This window comes from Lutjanus erythropterus, chromosome 18 (assembly GCF_056507025.1).
Source record: "Lutjanus erythropterus isolate fLutEry1 chromosome 18, fLutEry1.hap2, whole genome shotgun sequence".
NCBI classification, from domain to species: Eukaryota; Metazoa; Chordata; class Actinopteri; order Lutjaniformes; family Lutjanidae; genus Lutjanus; species Lutjanus erythropterus.
This window is the reverse complement of record NC_139334.1, coordinates 20,043,070-20,066,500: the sequence shown is the minus strand read 5'-3', so window position 1 is coordinate 20,066,500 and position 23,431 is coordinate 20,043,070. Positions and strand designations below refer to the sequence as shown.

The 23,431-nt window shown below is 39.5% G+C and overlaps 1 protein-coding gene across 1 annotated transcript; it reads left to right on the top strand.

Annotated features, from left to right (window-relative positions):
• Window positions 1-4,337: 4,337 nt before the first annotated feature.
• Window positions 4,338-22,427, top strand: LOC146310960 (interleukin-31 receptor subunit alpha). The gene is made up of 14 exons (XM_084742978.1): window positions 4,338-4,395; window positions 6,339-6,495; window positions 11,352-11,506; window positions 11,591-11,754; window positions 12,392-12,551; window positions 13,521-13,603; window positions 14,025-14,256; window positions 15,905-16,093; window positions 16,257-16,361; window positions 18,344-18,490; window positions 18,868-18,999; window positions 19,158-19,248; window positions 20,004-20,085; window positions 21,623-22,427. The coding sequence occupies exons 1-14, from the start codon at window positions 4,338-4,340 to the stop codon at window positions 22,364-22,366; spliced, it is 2,499 nt and encodes an 832-aa protein (XP_084599104.1). The 3' UTR covers window positions 22,367-22,427.
• The last annotated feature ends 1,004 nt before the right edge of the window (window positions 22,428-23,431 follow it).

Here is a 23,431-nt window from a genome sequence, read left to right as displayed (position 1 = left end):
TTAGGCGCATTCTTACCACCAACAGTGAAAGCCTGCATTATTATAGATGCATTGTGAACTTCGCTTAACTGATTATACAGTTGATGATTGAGGTGTGTGTATAGGTGAGGTCTAAGGCAAACACAGGCATCGGATCCTCCATATCCTTTGTTCTCCACCTTTCTTGATTCTTTAATAAATAGTTATTTTTTAAAAAAAACACTTTTATTTATGGTCCACAAGCAAGTCAGACACGTTTTTCACTCGCACATCTCACAAAACAGAAATGTTCTTATTTTAATCCATGCAGCTATCTGCAGCACCGACACACTGCATCTCGCGCCCCAGCTATGTCTGATGGGCATAAACGCATTATACCTACAAAGACCAGCCACTAGCTACAGCAAACAACCGCTAATGTTAGCTACACAGGCCAATCAATAGTTACACAGACCAACCGCTAACATTAGCTACACATAAAACAACTGCTAACTTTACCTCCACAGTCCAACCACTAACATTACCTACATAGCTTAACTGCAAACGTTAGCCACACAGACTAAACACGAACATTAAAGGTAATACAAAATAAACAAAGTAACAAAGTTACATTACTTTAACATTGTGATACTTGGATTAGGTTACTGATTACATTGTTTAACAGGTAATTAGTAATTGTACCAAAATGCATTTTTAAAGTTGAAATTTTGTCTGTCTTAACTGTCAACCTACTGAAAGTAGAGAAAGTGAAACCTACTTCCTGTTTATACGTTTATTTAGTTAAATGTCACTTAAATAAAAGGAATCAGTTCCTCATTCTCAGACCACCAGAGGACAGCTAACGTTAGCTACACAGACCAGCTGCTCGCATTACCTACATAGAGCAACCGCTAACAGGTACACAGATCAACCAATAACTACAGAGAACAAGTGCTAACGTTAGAGGTAATCCAGAATTAACTGAAAGTAATCAAGTAACATTACTTTAATATTGTGATTCTTGGATTTGGTTACTAATTACATTTTTAATAGGTAATTTGTAATTGTATTGGAATACATTTTTAAAGTAAAGTAACCCTCCCAACCCTGATTCTCAGACCATATTTGAGATTTAGTCTTTCTAAACTGTCAACCGACTGAAAGTGGAGAAAGTGAAACCTGTCCTTTTTTTTTTTTTTTTTTTATGAGTAATCAGTTCCTCATTTTTGGACCTCCACAGACAGCGTCCCATGACCCTCCAGAGGCTCACGAACCTCAGTTTTAGAAACCGTGCGCCTGAACTCGTGGAGGCATTGACGAACAGCTGGGCGGAACGGATGTGTTTACTACAAGCCGAGAGGAGGCTGCTCCTCCCGCACAGTCGCTGCTGAAGTTGGACCCGGGAAGACAGACGCACATGTTGACGGAGCTCACACCGGTAAGTGGACGAGATTTAAACTCAAATCTTCTTCAATCACGTGTTTTCATTCATGTCTCTGAACTTAATCTGAAAGTCTTGCGCACTTTTTGTCTTTAATTCTGCTATTTGTTTTACTATTTGACCAATTTTGACCACCGGAGAACTAATTAAAACGGAAAACTCATGCTGTGATCAAAAATCTCTGAGATTTCGAGAAGAAAAGGATGTTAAACTTTATTTGCCTTTGTTCTTTTAGTTTTGCTACAAAATGTTGTGAGCGTATACACATATATATGTTTTAGGATGTGAATATTTGCAGCTTTTCACTGTTTTATATCCTTGTAAATAGAATATTTTTTGGTTTTTTTGGACAGTTGTGGAGAAAAAAAAAACATTTGAAGAGCAATTTCACCATTCAGATTAACTGATATATTTATCAATGAATATTTGCAGCCCTAAGTGTAACTATTATAGTTTGAAAGAAGCAGTTTTTAATGAAATAACCCACGTTCCTGACTTTGTAGAGTGTATAACTTGACAATTGAAACATGCTTGCCAATTTATTAGGTACACTTTTACAGTCTAATGTACTTTAATACAGCAGCCCTGGGAGAAATCAGTGGTAGAAAATAACTTGAGTACATTAACTGAAGCACTGTGCTTGAGTACAATTTTGAGGTAGTTGAGTATTTCCATTTTATACTACTTTAAACTCTTACTTTTTTACTCATCTACATAAGTGTGCTTTTTGTATTTACTTTGAAAATGAGCGTTTCAATTACAAAGCTTATGAACTGCTTATAATGTATGATGTATTGTTGCAAATTAATAATAATAATACTCCAGTAAGGTTCAGTCTTCTGTCTAATGAGTGCTTTTACTTGTGGTAGTATGCTTTAGGTACATTTTGCTCCTGTTACCTCTGTACTTTATTCAGTAAATGGTAGAAATTATATACTTTGGTGGTAAAGAGCTGTTGATTCCTGCTTGCTGATGGTTTTGGGCATATTATATTCAACATTGTTTCTTGCATTTTTCAATTTTGATTAACTTCCAGCTGTATACAGACTGACAGTGAGCAACACTTTAAGTCTCCCTAATGACATTTACCAGCACCATATAAACATTTAAATGGTTTTAAACACCCTGTAATGTAGTTGCGCTCCACTATAAAGACATTTTAGTTAGTTAAAAGTATTCTATATTAGACATGTATTACTACAACTTTGTTTTATCATTCATCAGCTATTTATATCAGCCTCCACTTAAAGGTGCCTCACAGGGATTGTAAATAATTGGAAGAGTGCACTTGTTGGGTGCAGAACTCTGCCAGGTGTGTCTGGGGGCATGTGGGTGGCAGGCAGCCTGTTCTCATTCCCATGATGGTTTCAAAACATTCACCATATATTAAAAAGACTGTCTAGCAGCATCTCATTCAGACTCTAAAGGGGACCCTGGGCAACAATGTGAGACGTCAAGGGGTGTGAGAAAGATGTCAGTACTGTGTCCAGCGTGTTCTTTGTTGCCCCTAACGGCTGGTGAAGAGGAGTGAGGAGCCAGCAGTTGGTATGGGGTATAAATAGTTTATATGTAGGTTTTTAAAGTGTATCAGAAATTGTGAATCACTGCAACTAGGTCCCTGAGCAAACAGTCATAAATGTGTGCACGAGAGATTTGGCTGATGGGTCCAGTAGTGTGTGAGATTAGCCGCGGACAGAGAGACACACACGATACCAAATGCACGACCCCCTCCAGACACCTGACAGAGGAAACAAATACATTAATAAATCTGCTGATACCTTCATTATAAAAGGCATAATGTCCAGTGAGCTTTATTACATGGTTATTTACAAAAAAAATGATAATGTGACACAAAATATTAATTTTAAAAGGATTTTATGCATTTAAAATGATTTTATTGCTCCTGCAGAGTCTATGATCAGAACTGTGTCCATAGCAACAGTCCGTTCTTCATAGCAACGGTCTGTTATAGTGAAAGAACAGACCTTAGAATGCTGTAATCGACCAATCAGAATCAAGTATTTTAACAAAGCCATGTAATAAAGTGTGTCATAAACCATTTATGAAATGTTTATGTACTGCTTATATTACCACCACAACCAACAGCCCACAAAATGAGCTGACTCACCTCTCATTCAGGGGCACCATAATCTGAATATTGTAAGTTTTTCAAGCATTGGATTTTAAAGGGCAGGTTTGCTGTTTTTCACCACACTTTCCCATGTTTTTGTGAATAACCGATTAAAGGGGAAAACTAATTTTTAAATCCGTCCAGTATTGAGCAAGACCACTGCAACCAGCAGCTGCAAATCGGACCGCAATTTAACTCTTACGGATAATCACAGTATGTCCACTAAAAGTGCTTGATTTGCCACTAACAGGTTCAGATTATTTAATTATGATCACCACCTTCACTTAAATGGAAAATGGGTGCGCTTTCATGTTTGTTGCACTGAACTGATGAATCACATCTCTTACAAGCTGGTGATATTTCTATGGCATTGATGGTAAAAGGTCAGACCTGAAATTCTGCCTGTATTGTGGTGCAGGAGCCCGTCACAGTCCATCGCTTGACACACACCACACCCAGTGTAGGAAGTCAGATTGTCTCTATTTGTACAAACTTTTCTCATATTGATTGACATTTCCTGTGTTGTAATGCCAGTGGGAAATCTATAAGGCACCTATAGGGTCCACAGTCATGAAAATGTTGTAATGAAACGAGCTTTTACTGCACAGGAAGCAACTGGCGAAAGGCAACCGCCAAATTGGGTCATTCTTTGGCATCATATTTCTGACGTTCAACTTGTGAAAACTGGACAGAATGAAAAGACAGATTTTTTGTGTTACTGTTCAGTGTGCAGGATCCCTGTCGGTAATATGATGGGGGAAAGTGAGTGAGCGGGGCTGCAGTGCCAGGAGAGACCAGTTTGTGTTCATGGAGCGGAGCCCGGCTGTGGTGTGGACCTGCCTGCTGGGGGCTGGACTCGTCTTCGGTAACATCCTCTTCTTTGCAATTCGAAGCTGACTGAGTTAAACCCAGTGTGGTGGTTTGTGCTGATAGTTGTGTGGGTGCTGTTAGCAGTAGAAAGACACAGCTCACCGCTGGAAAGGGATGATGACGCGTTATGTAAAGTGGATCGTGTCAACAAGCAGGAGAACATTACTGCCATAACTAGTCACAGTGTGGTTTAACTGGTTTGGGCACATACAACAGACCTTTCCACAACAGTCATTTCTCTGGTGTCAGAAATAAATTTCCAATTCAGTCACTCAACTGACGTTTAGGAAAATCTGTATATAAAGAGGCTGAGGATGAATCGTGACCATAAAACATGTGACGCATTGATTCAGATCAAAACAAGATTGGAAAACGGGTGAAAAGACAAAGCTACAAGGCTGTGTACATAATTATTTTTAAGATAGTGCAGCACTTCTCCATGACGTGAATAAAACCTATTTTTTTTTAAATAAGGTTGATATCACACAGACTTCTACAGGATCATACACCATCATTTGACAGTGTCGTAGCTCGTAGTAAGTCTAAATTGGCTGACTAATAATTGAAATCCTCTACTCAGAATGAATGAATGGCATTTTGAGTTGTCAGAAGACCAGAAATGTGCTATAAAAATGCAGGTCACTTTAATATGCAGCCATGCCACTTTTCACCTGTAGATAAAAATTAGGGGTGGTTAATCTGTCTGATTTCCCGATCCGATTCGATTCCGATTACTGAGGTCCCGATTCGATTACCAACCGATTTTCGATTATTAACGATTCTCGATTAGTGATTATTGATTTTCCATTTGACAAGAGTAACCTAAAATACACCACAAAGTTATTGACCAAAACAGTCAGTTGTTGAATTACTTAACTCTTTTATTGAGTAACAACTCAAAGCACTTCCTGTGCAGTGCAAAAAAGAAAAAAGTGGTGAGATTAGGGTTAAATTATTTTAAATATGCACTTGTCTTTGATCTTTGTCTGTCTGTAATTATCACCATAGTTATGTAACATAATAATAACGATAATAGTAATGATAATGGTAATAATATTAAAAACTTCAAACTTATACAGTGCTGTACTATTAGATCATTATACACTGTACAGTATAATACACAACTACGCTCTGTAGTCTGGCTCAATGTCCCGCTTACAGCACAGCACGTCTGATTGGTTAGAAGTCATGATTAATCAGCAGACACACTGCTGATTGATCGATTTTTGAAAATTTAATAATCGATTAATACTCGTCCATAACATAATCGCGATTAATTAATAATCGATTTTTTTCACCGCCCCTAATAAAAATACAGCAGGATGAACTATTTGTGACAAGAAAGCGCTGCACAGCAGCAACATCAATCTCCGTACAAAATGTTTCTGGACAGGTTCCTCCAACTGAAAGGGCAACAGTATATTTATTTAGCGGTACACCAGATCTAGTGCGTCAGTCATGTTGATTATCTCCACACATACCCAGCGGCAAACTGAGTCAGCACGGCAAGTCGTGAGACAAACATCTTGTACTGTCTTGTCTGAACTTATCTTTAAACCTCAGGCCAAATAGCTATAGCAGGCATTCATAACGATTTGACAAGGTAAATCATGTGCACCCTAGGTGTACGTAGCAAGATTTGATTCAGATATAATTCTCCCGAAGTATGTTTTAATGAGTTTGTCATGATGGATTTAAATGCTGATGTGCAGCAACAGTTGGCTCGTAGAACAGATTCACTAATTTCCTGACTGCTAATCTGTCCCCATCTTCCTCTTTATTCTTTCCTTAAATCTTTTTCAACCCAGTTTGAAGCACGTTCTATGATGTTTTTCCATAAAAATCAAGTCCAAGCCACCGGATTTTTTCTTTAGCCTGAAGATAACCATAAAACAAACCAGAAACTTAAGTGTTTGTCCCTCCATGCTCCATCCTCAGTCTTGCCTTCAGCCTGCTCCATTACAACTGTGACGACCGTCCCCCGACCCCCGCAGCTGATTCGCTGCGTGTTCATGGAAAGAGCCAACGTCACCTGCTACTGGGAGGCTGGAGACACCCCAGCGACGAACTATACTTTGGAAGTTTGGAGGATTGGGTAAGACAAAACATTCCTGTGTTATGCTCGAAGGCTTGAACACATGCAAACATGTGAAAGATGCCTCAGCTTCAGCTCATCCAGATTCTGTGGAATTCTTTGTGTTTTTCTTTATATTGTTTGGATGAATCTGGTGTTTTTTCACAATACTTTGATTCAGTAATTCAAGAGTTTACTCAACAATTTGAAGGATATTCAGTATATAGATATGGATAGATTTGTAGATGGGTGAAAAAGTCTTGTTAGGTCAGCACCAGCTGTAAAACTCCTCATCGTAGATTCTTTAAGTCTTCAAAAAGATATAATCGTGTTTTAATGATGGTGCTGGAAATGCTGTCAAATACGTTTGGTTGTATGAGGTAGTTACCGACAGTCATTGCATTTTTTACAGTACGTGCTGGTTGAAACACCCCCTGTACCAGTCAGATGTTAAGCAATGTGCTGATAAAAAAAGGTCCACCTTAAATAAATCAATATCAGTTTAAGTTCACACTATATATACAATATTTTCACAGCTTTACCTTTTTTGACAAAGAACTATTATCAGCCAAATATCGCTCCCTCAAAAACAACTAGATTTTTAAGGCAAAAACAGTAATTTTACCTCACAGAACACTGAACTTTCCTGTCTACCGCTGCTTCGATCTGTTAGTTTGTTAGTTTAGTGTCTCAGAATACTGAGTATGTAAGTCATTATTTTGAGATACTAATTCCTTAATCTGATAAAGTTTCTCATTATAATGACTTTCAGGATCTTCTTTTCATGACAGAAATGGGCTCGCGTGGTTACAGATGTGTCAAAGGAGATGAGTGCATGATGTGGATCTGTCCGTCTGTTTTTCCCTGTTAACAGACTCCAGTCTGCCGTACAGTTCAAACACTTCACTGACAAACCACAGAGTTGTGATCAAAGAAAGTTTTCATATCAGCTCTCTCTCTCTCTCTCTCTCTCTCTCTCACACACTGCTGCAGGTCTGCATCAGACTTTTTTTTTTTTTTCAATTGATGTTTCTTACAACACTTCCACATCCATGATTGGGCTGTTTTGGTGCCCCCTCTGGTGTGTGTGCGTAGTGACTGCACTGTCTGTAGGTAAAATTCCTGGTTTTGCCCAAAGAGTCCAGTTGCTTTGGAGAGATAGCTTGTTTTCCATTGGAAAAGCCTGTGTGATGGAAAGGTAAAATATTCTAGATACGGCATACTCTTAAACTGATATTAATTTTTTAGATGTCTGAAATACATTTTGTTGCTGACTCTGTCCACTGCTTACCTTCCTACGAGCACTCATGCTGCCTCATCAAATTGGGCATGTACCGACCGCTGTCTGCTGTAGGTAATACTCTAACTCTATAATACTCTAGGTAATACTCTATAAGTACTACCCCAAAAAATCCAGACTACCCCTTTAAAACCTCCAGTGGGGATTCAGCTGGCATCTGGCAGCTGTGACGGCTGTAGCATATGATTTACATCATATTCATACCCATTCAGTAGGCCTTTGTTTTCTGTGTTGAAGCATTTGCATCTGTTGATCTTCCACTTCTTCGTTCTGTTTTTTTTTCCTTTGAACGATAATCCTACTGTGTCTGTTGCGCTCATGTGTTTCTACTGAAGATAGAAATATGATGTTTAATTTTTGCAAAAGGCTCAGTATTTCAGTAACAGCAGAGCATTGTATGCTAACAGGCTTGACAGAAAATAAAATACCATGCTCATGTTTTCCCTTTCAACTGTACAGCTCAAAGAGGTGTTTTTAACACTTTCTGGACAGTAACGCTAATTATTTAGTAAGCTCAATATCAGAGAGGAAGAAGATTTACCACGCACAACGCTTGTTGACCTTAAAGGTGAAATTTGTAATAATTTCCTTGTAATAAATCATATTTAAATTACATAAGTGCCATGATATGTCAACTGAAGTTAAAGAAAGCTACAGCTGCAGTGTCCTCCTTTGAAATTTCTATTTTGAGCAGGAATGATTTTTTGTAACGGTTAAGTTGAGCAATATGTTAACCAATTATTTCCTTTACAACACTTAAAGTATTAGCTGAGCTAAGCACAAATCCATGGAAGAATTTAAAATCAGTCAAGATATGATGCCACAGTGCCAATTTTTCTTAACGTACCATTTTTAGTCATTAGTCAGAAGGAGTTACTTTTTTTTTTTTGATTTTCCACAAAAACGCTCAGGAGTTTCAGATCTTCATAAATTATCATAAACGTCTCTGAAACTTTGTCTCATCCTCCTTTTCTCACAGATATACGAGGCTCATTCAGCACGAGTTCAGGTAAAGAACTCAGTTTTTATTTTATGAGGCAGTTATGTCTACAGAGGACACGGGTCTTCTTCCACGAAGGCCGCCATGTTGCATCGCCTTGTTTCTATAGTAGCCCAGAACGGACAAACCAAACACTGGCATCAGTGGAATCAAAACAACTTAAATTTCAATAATATATTTTTATCTGACATTTAGCATTGCAAATTAATGTTCAACTTATTTTTGTGGGGTTTTTTTTTTTTTTTTGCACTTTCTGCAAAAACTTTTTCTACTAATTAAGGCATGATAGATATTTGAAATCAAAATTTTTGATTTTGTCATGTGTAGCCAGATGTTTTTACAATTTCCACAGCAAATTTTTTTTCACCTCAACAGAAAACTATTCTGCTGGGATTCTCCTTAACATACTAATTTTATTTGTTAGTCATGGAGTCTGGCAGGAGGTGAGGCAGGCAGTGACTGAACTCCAACTCCAGAGTGTGAATTTTCAGAGCTTACATTGCAGGACTTCCCTCCACTCCTTATTGTCAAATTACAATGTTGCACTTATCTTACACTCCTGTAGTGTTCCTGCAGCCTGCCTGAGCTCTCCCAAACCTGGGAGAGGCGGGGGGAAACAAGTCGGGATTCAACCTATTTAATATACCATCTATGGCTCCAACTTGCTATTTGCACTACATATTGTTCCTTTAAGAAAGAGGAATAGAATAGAAGAAGGCCTTATCTCTTCATTTGGCACCAGTCTGTATTGTATATACATTTAAGAAAAAAATGTAATAATTAATTCTATTTAGATAACTAAATAGTACAACACTCACTCACGTTTTGGTCGATCCCTTAAGACGTTCTTCAATTTGTTTAAAATTTCTGCAACCGATCATTTTATATGCAGTTGTGTAACAAGTGCTACATCGGTTATTATCAGTAGTTAGTTGGGACAGAAGATACAGTTACAAGAGAGGATGACAAAAAGTTTTAATTCGTGGTTTTTATTACAGTATAATTCAGTTTGAGAAACAGCTCCCATTTTACATGTGAAATTCAGACTTGTTGAAACAAGCGTTTTGCACCGAATGGCTGACTGGCTGGTAAGCAGGAAATAGAAGGTCTGATATGGTCTTAGATGTACCTTTTATATCTGATATGTTCAGTTTATGTTACACTGGGAAAGCTGAGCTTTTTTTACACATTTCCTCTTGAGTTAGATATTGCTTGGTAGCACTGTGCCCTAAAAACCTCACTTAGGGTGGTTTCTTTCAAAACCTAGTGCAATAAAAGTTAGTCTGTTTTAAGAATGATCCAGAAAAATATGCAGTAGTTTAACAGCTTTCCATTCCAACATGCTGCACACTAACCTAAAATTTATTTTGCACATTTATCTGCAGCGTGTTTATCAGTGCTTGTGACAAATCATCCACTCAGATTGGATGCAGGCCTAGTCCCTGTTCAGCAATAGCTTGTGCTTTTGCATGTAGGATGCTTGCAAGTTTGTGCCAGCATTATCTGTTGACAATAATTCTCTGTCCTGTATGCAAATGCTAGGGCTTGTCATCAGCTTTTAATCTCACATTTGTGTGAGACTTTGCTGGTTGGTTTGAACAACTGAGATGATAAGAATCACACAGCTTCCTGTTTGTAAGGTAAATACTGTCAGAATGTGGTATTTAATAGAGACGTAGAAACACCAAAATGTGAAGGTTCAATAATACCATGCCAAAAAGTCAACACTGTGATATTTAAGACAGTATTAAAAAAAGAAATAAAAAGGAAAATGATGAATGACCAAAAATGGTTTCTTATTAAATAATTAATCTGATGTGTACATCATTCATTGATCGTATAAAATGTGTTCTTCCTTTAAACTTGAAGTGCTTCTGCTTTCCTTCTTTAATAAACTGAAATAAAATTAGCCAATTCAGATTTCTTATTTTCTACATTTGAACTTGCAAAGGACAGATGTCGTATTCGCAGCCAGTCAAAGTGGTTGTTTTCACGCAAAGAGGAGCAGGGACATGACGCGGGAGGAAAAGTTCGCAGATGGGTTGCTCTCATCCATGAATGCTTGGATTATGTATGTGCCACTGCAAAACAAAAAACAAACCAGCAGTCAGTAACAGGCCTTTTATAAAATAAAATAGAAATACTAAAATGATTCAGCATGTAATATTGCAGTAGATATCATCACAGTCCGTTACAGTTTGAGATATTTTTATTGCGATACGGTGATATTCGATATATGATCTCATCTCTAGTTTTTCAAATGGAGATGAGAATGAGATAGCTGCTATTTCTGTACAGCATGTATGAACAGTGTTGTGATGAGTTTGTGTGTGTGTGTGTGCGTGCGCATGCAAATGAGCACACGCGTCTGAAACATGCACATGCATATGCATTTGCATGACAGAGCATTCATCTCTTTGGCCCGTGGTGTTGTACCTGTTCTGTGTATCTGCTTGCTGATTGTTGTGCCAGAGGCAACAGTGAGGCTCAGATGAAACTTGCTTTTATATTATTGTGTTTGTGTCTGTTTTTTTTTTATGTTTGCGTGTATTTAATGATGGCCTCAACAACAAACAGCCCTCGGAATGAGTTCAGCTGCACCACAACTGGCACACACTGCACAGCGATCACCAATTCAACCACGAGGATCAGATTTTGCGTCGCCATCACAGCACACAGTCATGGCCGGAATATATCATCACAGCCTCGCTGTCAGTCTGGGAGGACTGAAGGTGAGGTTGTTGTGCTTCTCCCACTTGCACCCTTGTTTTTCCTCTCTTGCGTATGTCTCACTGTTCTCTTCCTGTCTTTCTCAGTGATGCTGCCTCCAGTGACTCTGAGCAGGGTGAAGCCGGTCAGAGGGAGTCCTCACTGTCTGAATGTAACCTGGAACCGCGACTCTCGTGTCTTTCCTGTGGCCAACTCTGATATCAAACGCGGAGAACTTCAATCCCAAATTGAGGTCACAGCACAGGGGCAGGTCTGCCACTCTTGCATATGCCAAAACACAAAATGACATACACCTGCATGAGGGAACAAACTGGGACTCATGCAAGAACCTTCCTGTATCTTATCTTTACCAACCACTCATTTCACCTTCTCTCATCAATTAACCACCAGTGCATGGTGTCACAATTTTTTTTTTTAAATAAGTGCCACAGAAAATATAAAAATATTTAGGATTCCTCTTAATTCCTCATTGAAATGTCATCTCCATGTATTTTTTGTAAGGTGTTATCTGTTTTATCCTGTAACTGTACACTGACTGATAAAGGGAAAAAAAACAACAGCTCAACTGGACGAATCTTCAATGTTCAGCCCTATTTGGATAAAATAAGTTTGGATAAGAGAATATTCCAAGAACAAGAAAATAGGTGAATGCAACGAGTTCTCATAAATCACTCGTACACACCATTTAAGAACAAATCTGTTCATACATGTGGTTCTTGCATAAGGCCCAATTATTCATAGAGAAAAGGTACAATGTGTAGCATTTTATGATATCAAATCATCCCACATCATTAAAATGATTCATGTGGCACATTTCGAGACCTTTAAAAACTGAAGGAACAAGTTCATCCTCACCTCTCTTTGTGTTATTTCTCTTTCCTATACAGTTACATGTACAGGACAGCGAAGTGAGAGATTACACCTTCCCAGTTTGTCTATTCAGACCTGACACCTCATACACCATCAGGCTTCGTCACCGCTACAAGGGCCCAGAGAGTCCCTGGAGTCTGTGGAGCAACGTCGTCCAGGGAAGAACGGGAGAGGATGGTGAGAAAAAAAAAAAAAGAGGTGACTAACGAGAGGTGTATTTGCTGACGGTCTCAGTCATCGTTGTCCTACATAATAATGACACCAGTGCTGATTCATAGCCGTAATGAAGACAGAGAAGAGAAAATGTTCAGTGTTCTCCAGCACTCTGTTGTGTGCCTCTTAGCAGAAGGAACCAGACTGAAGCCCCAAAAGGTTAGAATTATGCTTCTGGTAAGAAAAGCATGAAGGTCTCTGCAGACCTATGCAGAGAACGGGGAGTTATGAGTAATGTGACATGCAGATACAGACAGTGCCAGATCACAGGCAATAAACTTGGCATTTCATCTTTGCAGCTGTAGCGAAGTTCAAGCAGAGTGCAGTTTATATCATGTTCATTATAATATTCATTTATGTTGAAATGGTCTTCTTCTGCCTCAGTAATGATGAATACCACCAGATAACAATTTACAGTTTTATTTAGCAGACGCTTTTGTCCAAAGCTACGTACATCAGAGAATCTGAGGATAAGACACTAAAGTGTTCAGCTTTAGAACATGCATTTGTCTTTGGTACGTATCATGTTGCCTAAAATATAACCAGTGTTTTTTGACAGTGGCCGAAATGATACAATAAGAACAAGTTAATTTAATGCATCAATGGTCATTTTAGCCTTTTCTTTATTCTTTTGGGCAAAAACTATTTCAAATATAAATAACACATTTGTTGTCTGTATTAAACTGTTTGTAAATCTATATTAAAATAGCTGTTATTGAACGAAAGGGAAAAAAAACATCAATTCAGGTGATTCCATATTTTTGAGCGGTAGTTTATATAAACCTTCAAAGCATTTCTACCTCATACTTTTCACAGTGATCACCACTGCTGTAGAGGGCGAATGTTTTTCTGGTTTTCACTGATGACTAAAAGTATGCATGCCATCCCCTTCTGACTTTATTCCCGGTGTTATTTGTCATATTTTTCCCCCAGCTCCATCTGCACCACCGGCTTTATGGATGCGAGTCAAAGAAACAGACAAGAATGGTCGGAGACTCATCTCACTGCTCTGGAAGGTGTGTGTGTGTGTGTGTGTGTGTGTGTGTGTGTGTGTGTGTGTGTGTGTGTGTGTGTGTGTGTGTGTGTGTGTGTGTGTGTCATGAACTAAGCATGGATTTGAGTCATGATTGCATGTTTAATATATTCAGACTTCTTTTATCACTTTTGAGTTTTACAGTTTAATAACATTTGGATCTGATTAGTTTTTAATCACCATCCCCTCACTGACTGTCCCCTAATTTGTTTTCATATCTGCCTGAAAATACTGATTAATGGTGTTATAAACATTATAAGTCTGATTCAATTTGAGTCAAACTGAGATTGCTGGAGAACAAGAGAATAAAATTTCATAAAATCTATCATTTCTGATTTAAAGCTTCGCCATCTCGCAGCAGCTCACTACGACTTCTTGATTTCAGTTTTTTCTCATGTTTTCAGCCCTTGCCTCACCCTCTAGCAAACGGCAGAGTTCTCTTCTACAACGTGACTTGTCAGACAGAAAAAGCTCAGATCCTGGACGATCATGGGAGCTGCAGAGATTTGCACCATACGAACACTTCCTGTAGCTTTCACCTCCCTGCTGGACGATGCTCCTGTGCTCTCACGGCCTCCACCTCTGCAGGGACCTCGCCAGAGGCCCGAATATGGTTCCCTGGAGCTTCTGAAAGAGGTAGGGACTCACCAAAACTCCTCCGTGGGTCAAGACATCAAGATGCTTTGCTTCAACTTCACCTGGAAGTGAAATTCTACACCTAAACTAAGTTATTTTGACAATTTTAAACTGTTTTACAGATGTGTGCCAAGGTGAAGAAAATCCAGTAGAAACTGTTTTAGTGAGATGTTGTTCCACTACAAGTCGCTACTAGTTTCAGTGCTCCGTGACAGGGAGTCACAGGAGTTTCTGCTGGAGGCATGAATACCACTCCTCTAAAAGTTGCCCCATTTGGTGTTGAAATAAGTAATAAGTGCTGTCTAAATTGAAATGCTTGTTGGATTGTGTCACTGACGTTGGAATACAGGGAGGCTGCATCCAAATCATCCAATAATCCAGCAACAATGCCCACATTATACAATGACTGGCCAGGTGTGCAGAGGCAGGTTCTTTCAACGTCTCTTGTCATTTTACAAACGCACCCATGGCACTTTATTGTGTGTATGATGCAGTGCAACAATATGAATCCTTCAAGGAGAGACTGAAATGGAAATGGTCCTTTCAAACTGCAAATGATTGCCACTACAGATGTCATCTGCTCATTGTCCTATGTTTTGAAGGCCACCTCTGATCCGATCAGCCTGTATCGCAGTCTGCACATAATGATTGATGACGCATTTCCACCTCCTCCAAGCATGCAAATTTTTCAGCCAAATTGGCAACCCGTATGATTGGTGCAAATCTTATGAGAAATAGTTTTTACGTGAGTTTGACAGCCTGCCTACTCAAAATGACTTTCGTAAAGACATGGAGCATGAACATCTCATGCTGTGGATGCACTTTTGGATGCGTGGGCATCGACTGTCAGCAAAAGTTAGAAAAAGAGAGAGAATGACAGAGACCAAGTTATTATTTTGTTGAAGGTGCACCAAAGAGAATGACAGACTGGGCGAAAGACCAAGTTATCATGTTGCGCAAAAGAGGGGTTGAAGGTGTACGAGAGAGACCAGTACACTGCACAAGAGAGACTCCGTTATTATTGTGAAAATGAGAGAAGTTGAAAGGAGCTAACTGAGATGGTTCAGGCATCTGATACCTCCTGAGCGCCTTCCTTTGCAGGTTTCCAGGCACTGCTTGGTCTGCTGACACTTGAACATGGAGGGATTCATGGATGAATCATTTCAAGAATACTGAATCCTTAGTACATTGCTTCAAAATTTCCCCCAGGTCTTCAACTGGGTTAAAATCTGATTCACATCAAACCATTAAGTGTCCGTTCACGTTCTGTGTGGAAGCACCTGCCCCCCGTCTATATTCCCATGCACCAGGAATTTTTCCTGTTTCCTTTGGCATGAGGACACTGTTCCCTGCAGTTTACAGTAAATAAAAAAAAGGTTCACATTATGGTAAGCAAGGACAGCTCAGATTATTTTCCCACTAAAAGAAATTAGGAAAAAAATATAGAGCTACAGATCAAGTATAACACGATGTTTATACTGCTTTACCTTCATTATGACACTATGGTGGACTGGACAATTTCAAACAACAGATACCAGTAGAAAAAAAACTGTAAACACAATAATACAAGCATTTGATTCTTTGCTCTTAATTGATGCCTAAAATGCTCTTCCTCTTTGTCTTTTTTTCCCCTGCATTTCTCACTCAGAGCCACCGGCCCCGAGCCAAGTCACTGCAAGTCCACTGGATGACACCAGCTTGGATGTCCGTTGGACGGCTCCACTCAATCTGTCAATAAAAGGCTTTGTAGTGGAGTGGTTTGCTGTCAGAGAGAAAAACAGCAGCATCCTACACTGGGAAAAGCTGAATAGCTCCTGTAGAGCATTGATCATCACAGGTAATCCAACACCACGTACAGCAGCTTCATCTGAAAAAAATGATGACCCCTCTCCCTATTAAGAGCTGAAATTATGAAAGTGATTAGACGTGGAACAGTAGCAGAGTTACCAGTCGTATTTATTTGAACACTGATGAGTGCTACCATCTTTGTGTCGTTTTAGAGGGAGTGAAGCCGATGGAGCGTTACGTTGTCTCTGTCAAAGCTCTGTATGGTGAACGAGGCGCGGGGAACAACAGGACGGTCTACAATTATACTCGCCAAGGAGGTACATGATCTCCTTTTGTCTCAGCATCACATGATGATTTTGTTATAAGTGTCTGTGCTTATAAGTGTTCTGTGAAAGGAAACCCTGTGATTATTCTATATTTTTCTTATTGTCAACAAATTCTGTGAAAAAGGTGAAATCGACAACGTCTCCTAATTCTTTCTGATGTCCCTACCTTCAGCGGACCTCAGCCTCAACCCCAATCACACGGGGCTTTATCTTTATTCAGCAGTGTGGTCTTTCAATCTGAGAGCATGATTCATTGATTTCATGTTCAGATTTAGTAAAACTTTCCCTTAAACCCTGCCCTCACACTCAAACAGGGCTGCTTGTGCATAGATTTGCTCTGCTTCTGTACTGTATGCCTGCACAGATTTCCTGCACTCTAGCTTTATTATTTACTTCACTTCTTGTGAACAGGCCTGCAACGAGTTTGGGAAAATTTCACTGGCCAACAGTTCAACCTAGCATTATACGTTGGTTGGGGAATTTGACAGGCTTATTGCACAAAAAACCTGAGCGCAGAGGACAAATCTGAGAGGAGGTGTTTCACGAGCACATAGAAGCAGCTGCATGAGGAGACGGCTGAAGCGCGAGTGGAGGAAATGCATGCAGCGTGCAAGGAACCATTTATCTGAGTGCAAGAATACAGTCTGAACAAAAGCAGAGCAAATCTACACACAAGCAGCCCTATATGAGGCAGGATTTCGTGGGAAAGCAGAACAAAATCAAACGTGAAATCAATGAGTCAAGGTCTCAAATTGAAAAGGCACTGAAGATTAAAGTAAGTGTTCTATAATTTCCTAAAATAGTTGTGCACTGTAGTTTTGGGGAAACATTATTCAAACAGGAATAAATTGTGGAGTTTGGGGATTATTTTGAGCTGCAGATAAAGTCCAGTTTGATGGACTTTTTCACAGTAGGATGGTGTATGTAGGAAAAACTCAAAATAAACTGAAGTGGTCATGTTCATCATAATGAAGGAACATATCATGCATTGCAGTTAATATTCTTTGCACAGAAAAATAAGCGTTTGACTATACCGGGAATACTGTTTTGGCTCCAACAGTTTCCTCATTGCTCCCGTGGCTCTGGAATAGACCCATGATCACATCACAGATTTGATGGAACTTTTCTCACATTAACACATGAAACAAGCTGGAATTCCCATCATGTTTTCTACATCGTTTTTCACAGTTTGAGGCTTTTAATCACATCGTCTCGCTTCACACCTCTGCAGTGGTTTAATGATTTTCTGACTGAAGAACTGATGTCACCTCCTGCTTATCTTGATGAACCAGCTTCTACTAATTTTAATTTGCTTCACAACTGATGATATATTTGGCTGATAAGGACAGTGAGGAAAAAATTGAAATGTCACAAGTTTAGCAGATTTAGTGTATGTGGACAGGTGAGAAAAATAGAACATACTTGATGAAATTATTTTTAAAAAGTCTAAAATCAGAGACACATTGTTGATTAACAGTTGCAAAGAAGTAGTCCTAATAATCCTTGTTAGTTTCTACCCTGCTGCATCTTGAGTAGAGTGCACCATTAGAGGCTCTTTATATGTGCTTCATAAATGGAAGTCAGCTCTAAATGGAGCAATCGATCGGAGCGTTAGTCCAGTATAAAAGCCAACGTCATGTTGTACCTCATGATGATGAGGTGATCATGAAGTGACCGCATCTGTCCATATAATGTGATGATGTTGACTCAGTCTGGATAAAAAGCCTGGATAAGGACTTCTGCCAGATGTCTCGTTGTAAAGAAACTTGAATCTTAAGCCAAGATTCTGTCTGTCTCCACTTTGCCAGATCAGACAAGATCTGCTCAGATCACTGAAGCAAACAACTTTATCACATCAGTTGGTGTGAAACCGAGATAGCGATCCAGCAGCAGCAGTTCTCACAACATGCTCTGTGGTTGATCCTCACATGAAAACTCCCCGCTCTTATCTCTTTGTCTCGCTGCCTGTATAGCGCCCTCAGCTGGTCCTGAAGTGCACGTGCATCAGATCTCTGGCAGCACAGTGGAGCTCATCTGGAGTCCCGTACCTGTGGAGCAGCTTCATGGTTTCATCCGCAACTACACCATCTCCTACTCGACAGCAAACCAACCCGCCAAGAGTGAGTTTACACAAACATTACTCCTGGCATTTGAACTGAAAATGTCTCTGAGTTAGCCTGAGAGTTGCATTTATAAAAACTGAAATTTGTTATCAGCATGCTGACATAAGCATTTAGCTGAAAGCTGTGCCCAAGTGCAGAAAAAGAGCTCCACAGAAACCACAGAAACAGATACCAGTGCTTTCTTATCGTTTTATCTTGAAATTAACACTCATAGAGGAAGAAAGAAAGTTTCAAAATACTTAAATCATTATTTTATTTTACTTGTTTTATTATATATTGTATTATTTTTATCTTGGTTCTTGCCATGTTCTTCTCCATATTGTTACTTACCTTGCCACATTTTATCCATGTTGTGCCTGTTTCTGTTTATCCAGGAGTTGTTGTGCCCGGTCACGTTCACCGTTACTCTCTGGAGAATCTGTCGCCGGGTAACTACGACATCTTCATGCAGGCCAATACGGACGCTGGAGCTGGACCAGCTGTGCCCAGTGCTAATGTGCACATAGGTGAGCACTGGACGCACAGAATCATTGTACCTTCAAAGTAGAAAAAACATATATCGCTATATCTTTTAACTTAACTGTGTGTGTGTGTGTGTGTGTGTGTGTGTGTGTGTGTGTGTGTGTGTGTGTGTGTGTGTGTGTGTGTGTGTGTGTGTGTGAAGGCTCTGAGGAAATCTCGATCGTGATGTGTGCCCTCCTGCCTCTCATGCTGCCTTCGCTGGTGCTGATGGCCTGTCTGGCACAGAATAAGATGTAAGACCTGTGTCTCATTTGACAGCACAAACAAAGAAACACACATCTGCTCAAAGCTCAGTGTCTCACTTTTACTGTTCTACCTACTGTCCTGATGAGTTCTACTGTATGGCAATATGTTTGTTCTTGTTTCCACCCTCCTTGCCGGAGGGTGATGTTGTGTTCTCATTTGTGTTCTTTCCCCAGCATGGGTGTCAGCTGATGATTGGCTCGGAGGCCGCCGACTTTAAAATGGCACCTGCCGGCGTCAGAGCGACTCCTCTGTTGCCACGCCGTCCAACGCAGTTCATTTGTGCTGCGCTTGCTCAAGAAAGCTGATGTTGTGAATAACATGTTGCCTTTTTCAAAATGTAAATACCTGCTTTAAAAAAGGAGAGCAGTCCTGGTAGCTGTAGAGGTTTTATATCCCCTTTTCTCCCGTTTATTTTAGGGAGTCAGGTAAGATACCTGTATTTCTTTTACTTTGCTTTGTGGGTAGGTAAGTTAGTTAACTTATCCCCAGATTTTGTTTGTTATTTTGAGCCATGCTCACCCTGACATTTTTCATGTGAGTGATGAATAAATCATTCTTTGTTGAACTGCATCTGCTGCAGCACTGGTCATCCTTGGGAGTGGGGAAAGAGGGGAGTCACTTTTGTGTTGTGCTCAGGTTTTCCCCCCCGAACCGGGCATGACACTACTTTACGTATGAGTTGATCATTTCATGAGATACATTTCTCATTCTGTCTTATTTTTGCAACAAAATAACCCTGCAGGGTGAAACAGAAGCTATGCCAATACGTTCCTGATCCTTCCCACAGCAGCCTGGCCCACTGGACACCAAAAACCGCCTTGGAGGTAATCTTTAACCCCTGTCAACTGTCTCCTGAATCCTTTGCCAAACTAAACAAGGCGATTTTAATATGGTATTTAGCCTTTATTAGATAGGGAGAGATAAACAGCAAAACACAGCAAACGTGGACAGAAAGAGGTCTCAGCTACATAATGAATCAGTAGGCCACCAAGACATCCCCACTAGGCCATTTTCATTAGATTTTGTTGCTTGTTTTATCAGTCGTAATGTATTTTATCCCTACAGGTTAAGAGTCTGTAAATCTGTCATTTGTCCTTATTAAATTTGGTCAGTTTTTTTTTCTGGTTACTGTCAGCATTAAAGATGTTAAAACAAAATGTGTCCTAAACAGCAGTGACAAACTTCCTTCCTTCGATTTTCTGTGACCTGAAGTAACACACACCTGCAGGGTTGCTACACTGTCTTATTACATAGATTTGTTAAATACTCGATTCTGATTGGTCAATTCTAAGATCTTTTATTCTGTGTAGCAGACCATTGCTATGGAAAAACAGGCTGTTCCTATGGATACAGTTCTGATCATAGACTCTGGAGGAACAAAGAAATCATTGTTAAATAACTGAAATCATTCAAAAAATTAATATTATCTGTCTAATTATTATTTCTTTGGTAAGTGGGATAACATTTATATTACTCAGCGCACATTACTTCTAGATATTAAAGCTAGAAAAACAAAAGCAAACAGTTGCACTCTGCCACACAGGCAATCTCTAAACTAATCTTGAAGGGCATGGCTCAGGCAGTCCACAACCACCGAGATTAAAATTTCAACCACTAGATGGCAGCAAAAGGAGACTTTTCAGCCCTTGAACCTCACAGAGCGACTGGTGGATGAGCCTTAACAATTTCATGCTGTGCAGCCAAACACTGTACTAATCCACCCCTCTGCCAGGTTGAAGAGTTTGCCTGTGAAATTGTTCCTGCAAGCAACTGAGAAGAACATTTTTGGATAAGACCCCCCCCAAAAGAAAAAATCTGAAATAGTGATTACAAGTCAGAAAAAGAATAAGATAAAATAGATAATAATGAAAATAAATTAACCCAAGAAGAGACAAAGAAACTGAAACTGGTAAACATACATGTAGAGTTAATGCATTAAAAACAAGTCAAGCAAGTCCAAGAAAAATCACATACTGGCATTCAGTGAGTAGATAAAAGATGTAAATATTTTCTTGGTGTCAGATCTGATAAAGTAGTGGAAGTAACAATGTCAGTTATTCTGCTGTTGAACTGTGGCATGTTGCTACTCGCAGCAAAATGTTCAACTGGAACCAGCTGCTGGTGGCAGGACACACGCAGAACTTAATTTTAACTGCTGATGAAGATCCAAAAATGTGCAAATATATTAAATATGTCAGGCTAAATTTGGAGCAAATGTGAACAAAAAGCATGCATGTGCAGGGCATTAAGAAGATATTAAAAGAAGATGTCATGTCAGTGTTGTGTTCCACTGCACCCCCCAAAAAAAATCAGTATCCTCAAATTAAATTTAACAATTACATTTTTTGTTTTCCACCTCAGGGTATGAAGCGGCCTGCGATGACAGAGAAGACTGATGTCAAATACTCTGAAGTGACTTTGCTTGGTGAAAGCGACCTGCAGAGCTCCGACCCAGATGGGAACCTCGACTCTCAAAGTGTCTGTAATCTCCAGACATATACCTGCTGTCCACGCTCACTTTCAGCGGCTCAGACACCTCAAAATGCCAGAAAATCTGAGAAGTTCATCAAAACCTCAACCAAAGCCAAGTATACATCCAACACTGATTTCTCCTCCTGCAACTCCATCTACTCCAGTATTCTCGTCTCTGAGATTCCCAAAGCTACTCCTGCACCCGTCCTATCACCCTCTTATCTCCAATTCAACTTGCCGCACAACACTGTCAGTCTCACTGACATTAAGCTACAGCTAGGTGGCGACAGCAAGCCATCCGTGTCTCTTCAAGGCAGAAATACCACAAGATCTTATTTTCAAACAGATGGACTAAAAACCCTACATCGTTTTCAGAGACAGCATCAAAGTCCTGTCTCCTTCTCTGACTTGAGCAGCATCTCTCACTCCTCCATCCTGCTTTCTCACCCAGCTGACGTCACCTCACCTCAAAAACATTTTCTTCAAAGCATCTATAACTCTGTCCCGTCGCTCCAGCCCGACACTTTCAACTTCCCCGTTCCTCTTTCTGAAACTTTTACTATGTCACTTTCACCTCCACCTCACTCTGTTTTTGTGGATTTGTCTTACTGTCCCGTGCAGTGTAATCCATAAAGCTTTGATTAGTTTTATTACAGTGCCTATTAAATATACGCACCTATTTGACTTGGATTTTAACAAAACTTTTATCATTGTTTTGAATCACGGTGGACATTCTGCAATTATTTTAAATTAGTCTGATCAAGAAATTCTGTTTTTTTCTGACATTTATAAAAGCCCAATATCCAACAAATGTAAAGGAATACTGTAGTCAGAAAGTTTTGGAAATCCACAGAGGTGATTGTTTTGCAAGTCAGAAATCAAGTCCCAGGTACTAAACTTTGAGTTTCAAGTCCTATAGAAGTCATTTTGTGGTATAGAGTTTTCACCCTCGTTGATTTTCGAACTGCAGCTCAGACAAGTAACTTCTTCATAGTTTAGTTGGTTTAGTCAGAGGAGATCTGAGGGATTGTCGACTCGCTGAGAATGATTAGTGATAATGTTAGCTAATTCAGGAACTGAAGAGAAATGACTTGATTCACTTTTTAAATGATATACTTTTTATTATTAGGGCTTTGGGGAAGGTATCAAGTATTTTCAAGACAAAAAAAGTCTAAGTGAAGTCATGGTTCATGAAGTTGATTTGTGACTCGAGTATAACTAGTCCAAGTCATGCGACTTGAGTCCACACCTCTGGAAGAACACTTATTTGCTTTCCTGCTGAGAGTTACAAGAACAGCGACGCCACTCTCATGTCTGTCTGTTGAATATGGAGCTGGAGCTAGCAGCTAGTTAGCTTAGCATACAGACTGGAAACAAGGGGGCGTAGTTAGCATGATTTTGTTCAGAGATAAGAAAAAAAAAAGGCCTGCCAGGAACTTTAAAGCTCACTCACTGATTAAAACGTTATACTGTATTGCTTGTTTTTATTGGTACAAAAAGCGTTTAAAAATAATTTGTTGTTCTACATACAGGGCCAGGCTAGCTGTTTCTCCTGTTTCCAAACTTTATAATAAGCTAAGCTAAGCTAACAGGCTGCAGGCTGTAGCTTTGTATTTACCTTACACAGTAGTATCAAACTTCTCATCTAAATCTCAGCAAGAAACCAAATGTGTTTCTCAATACACTGAACTATTGCTC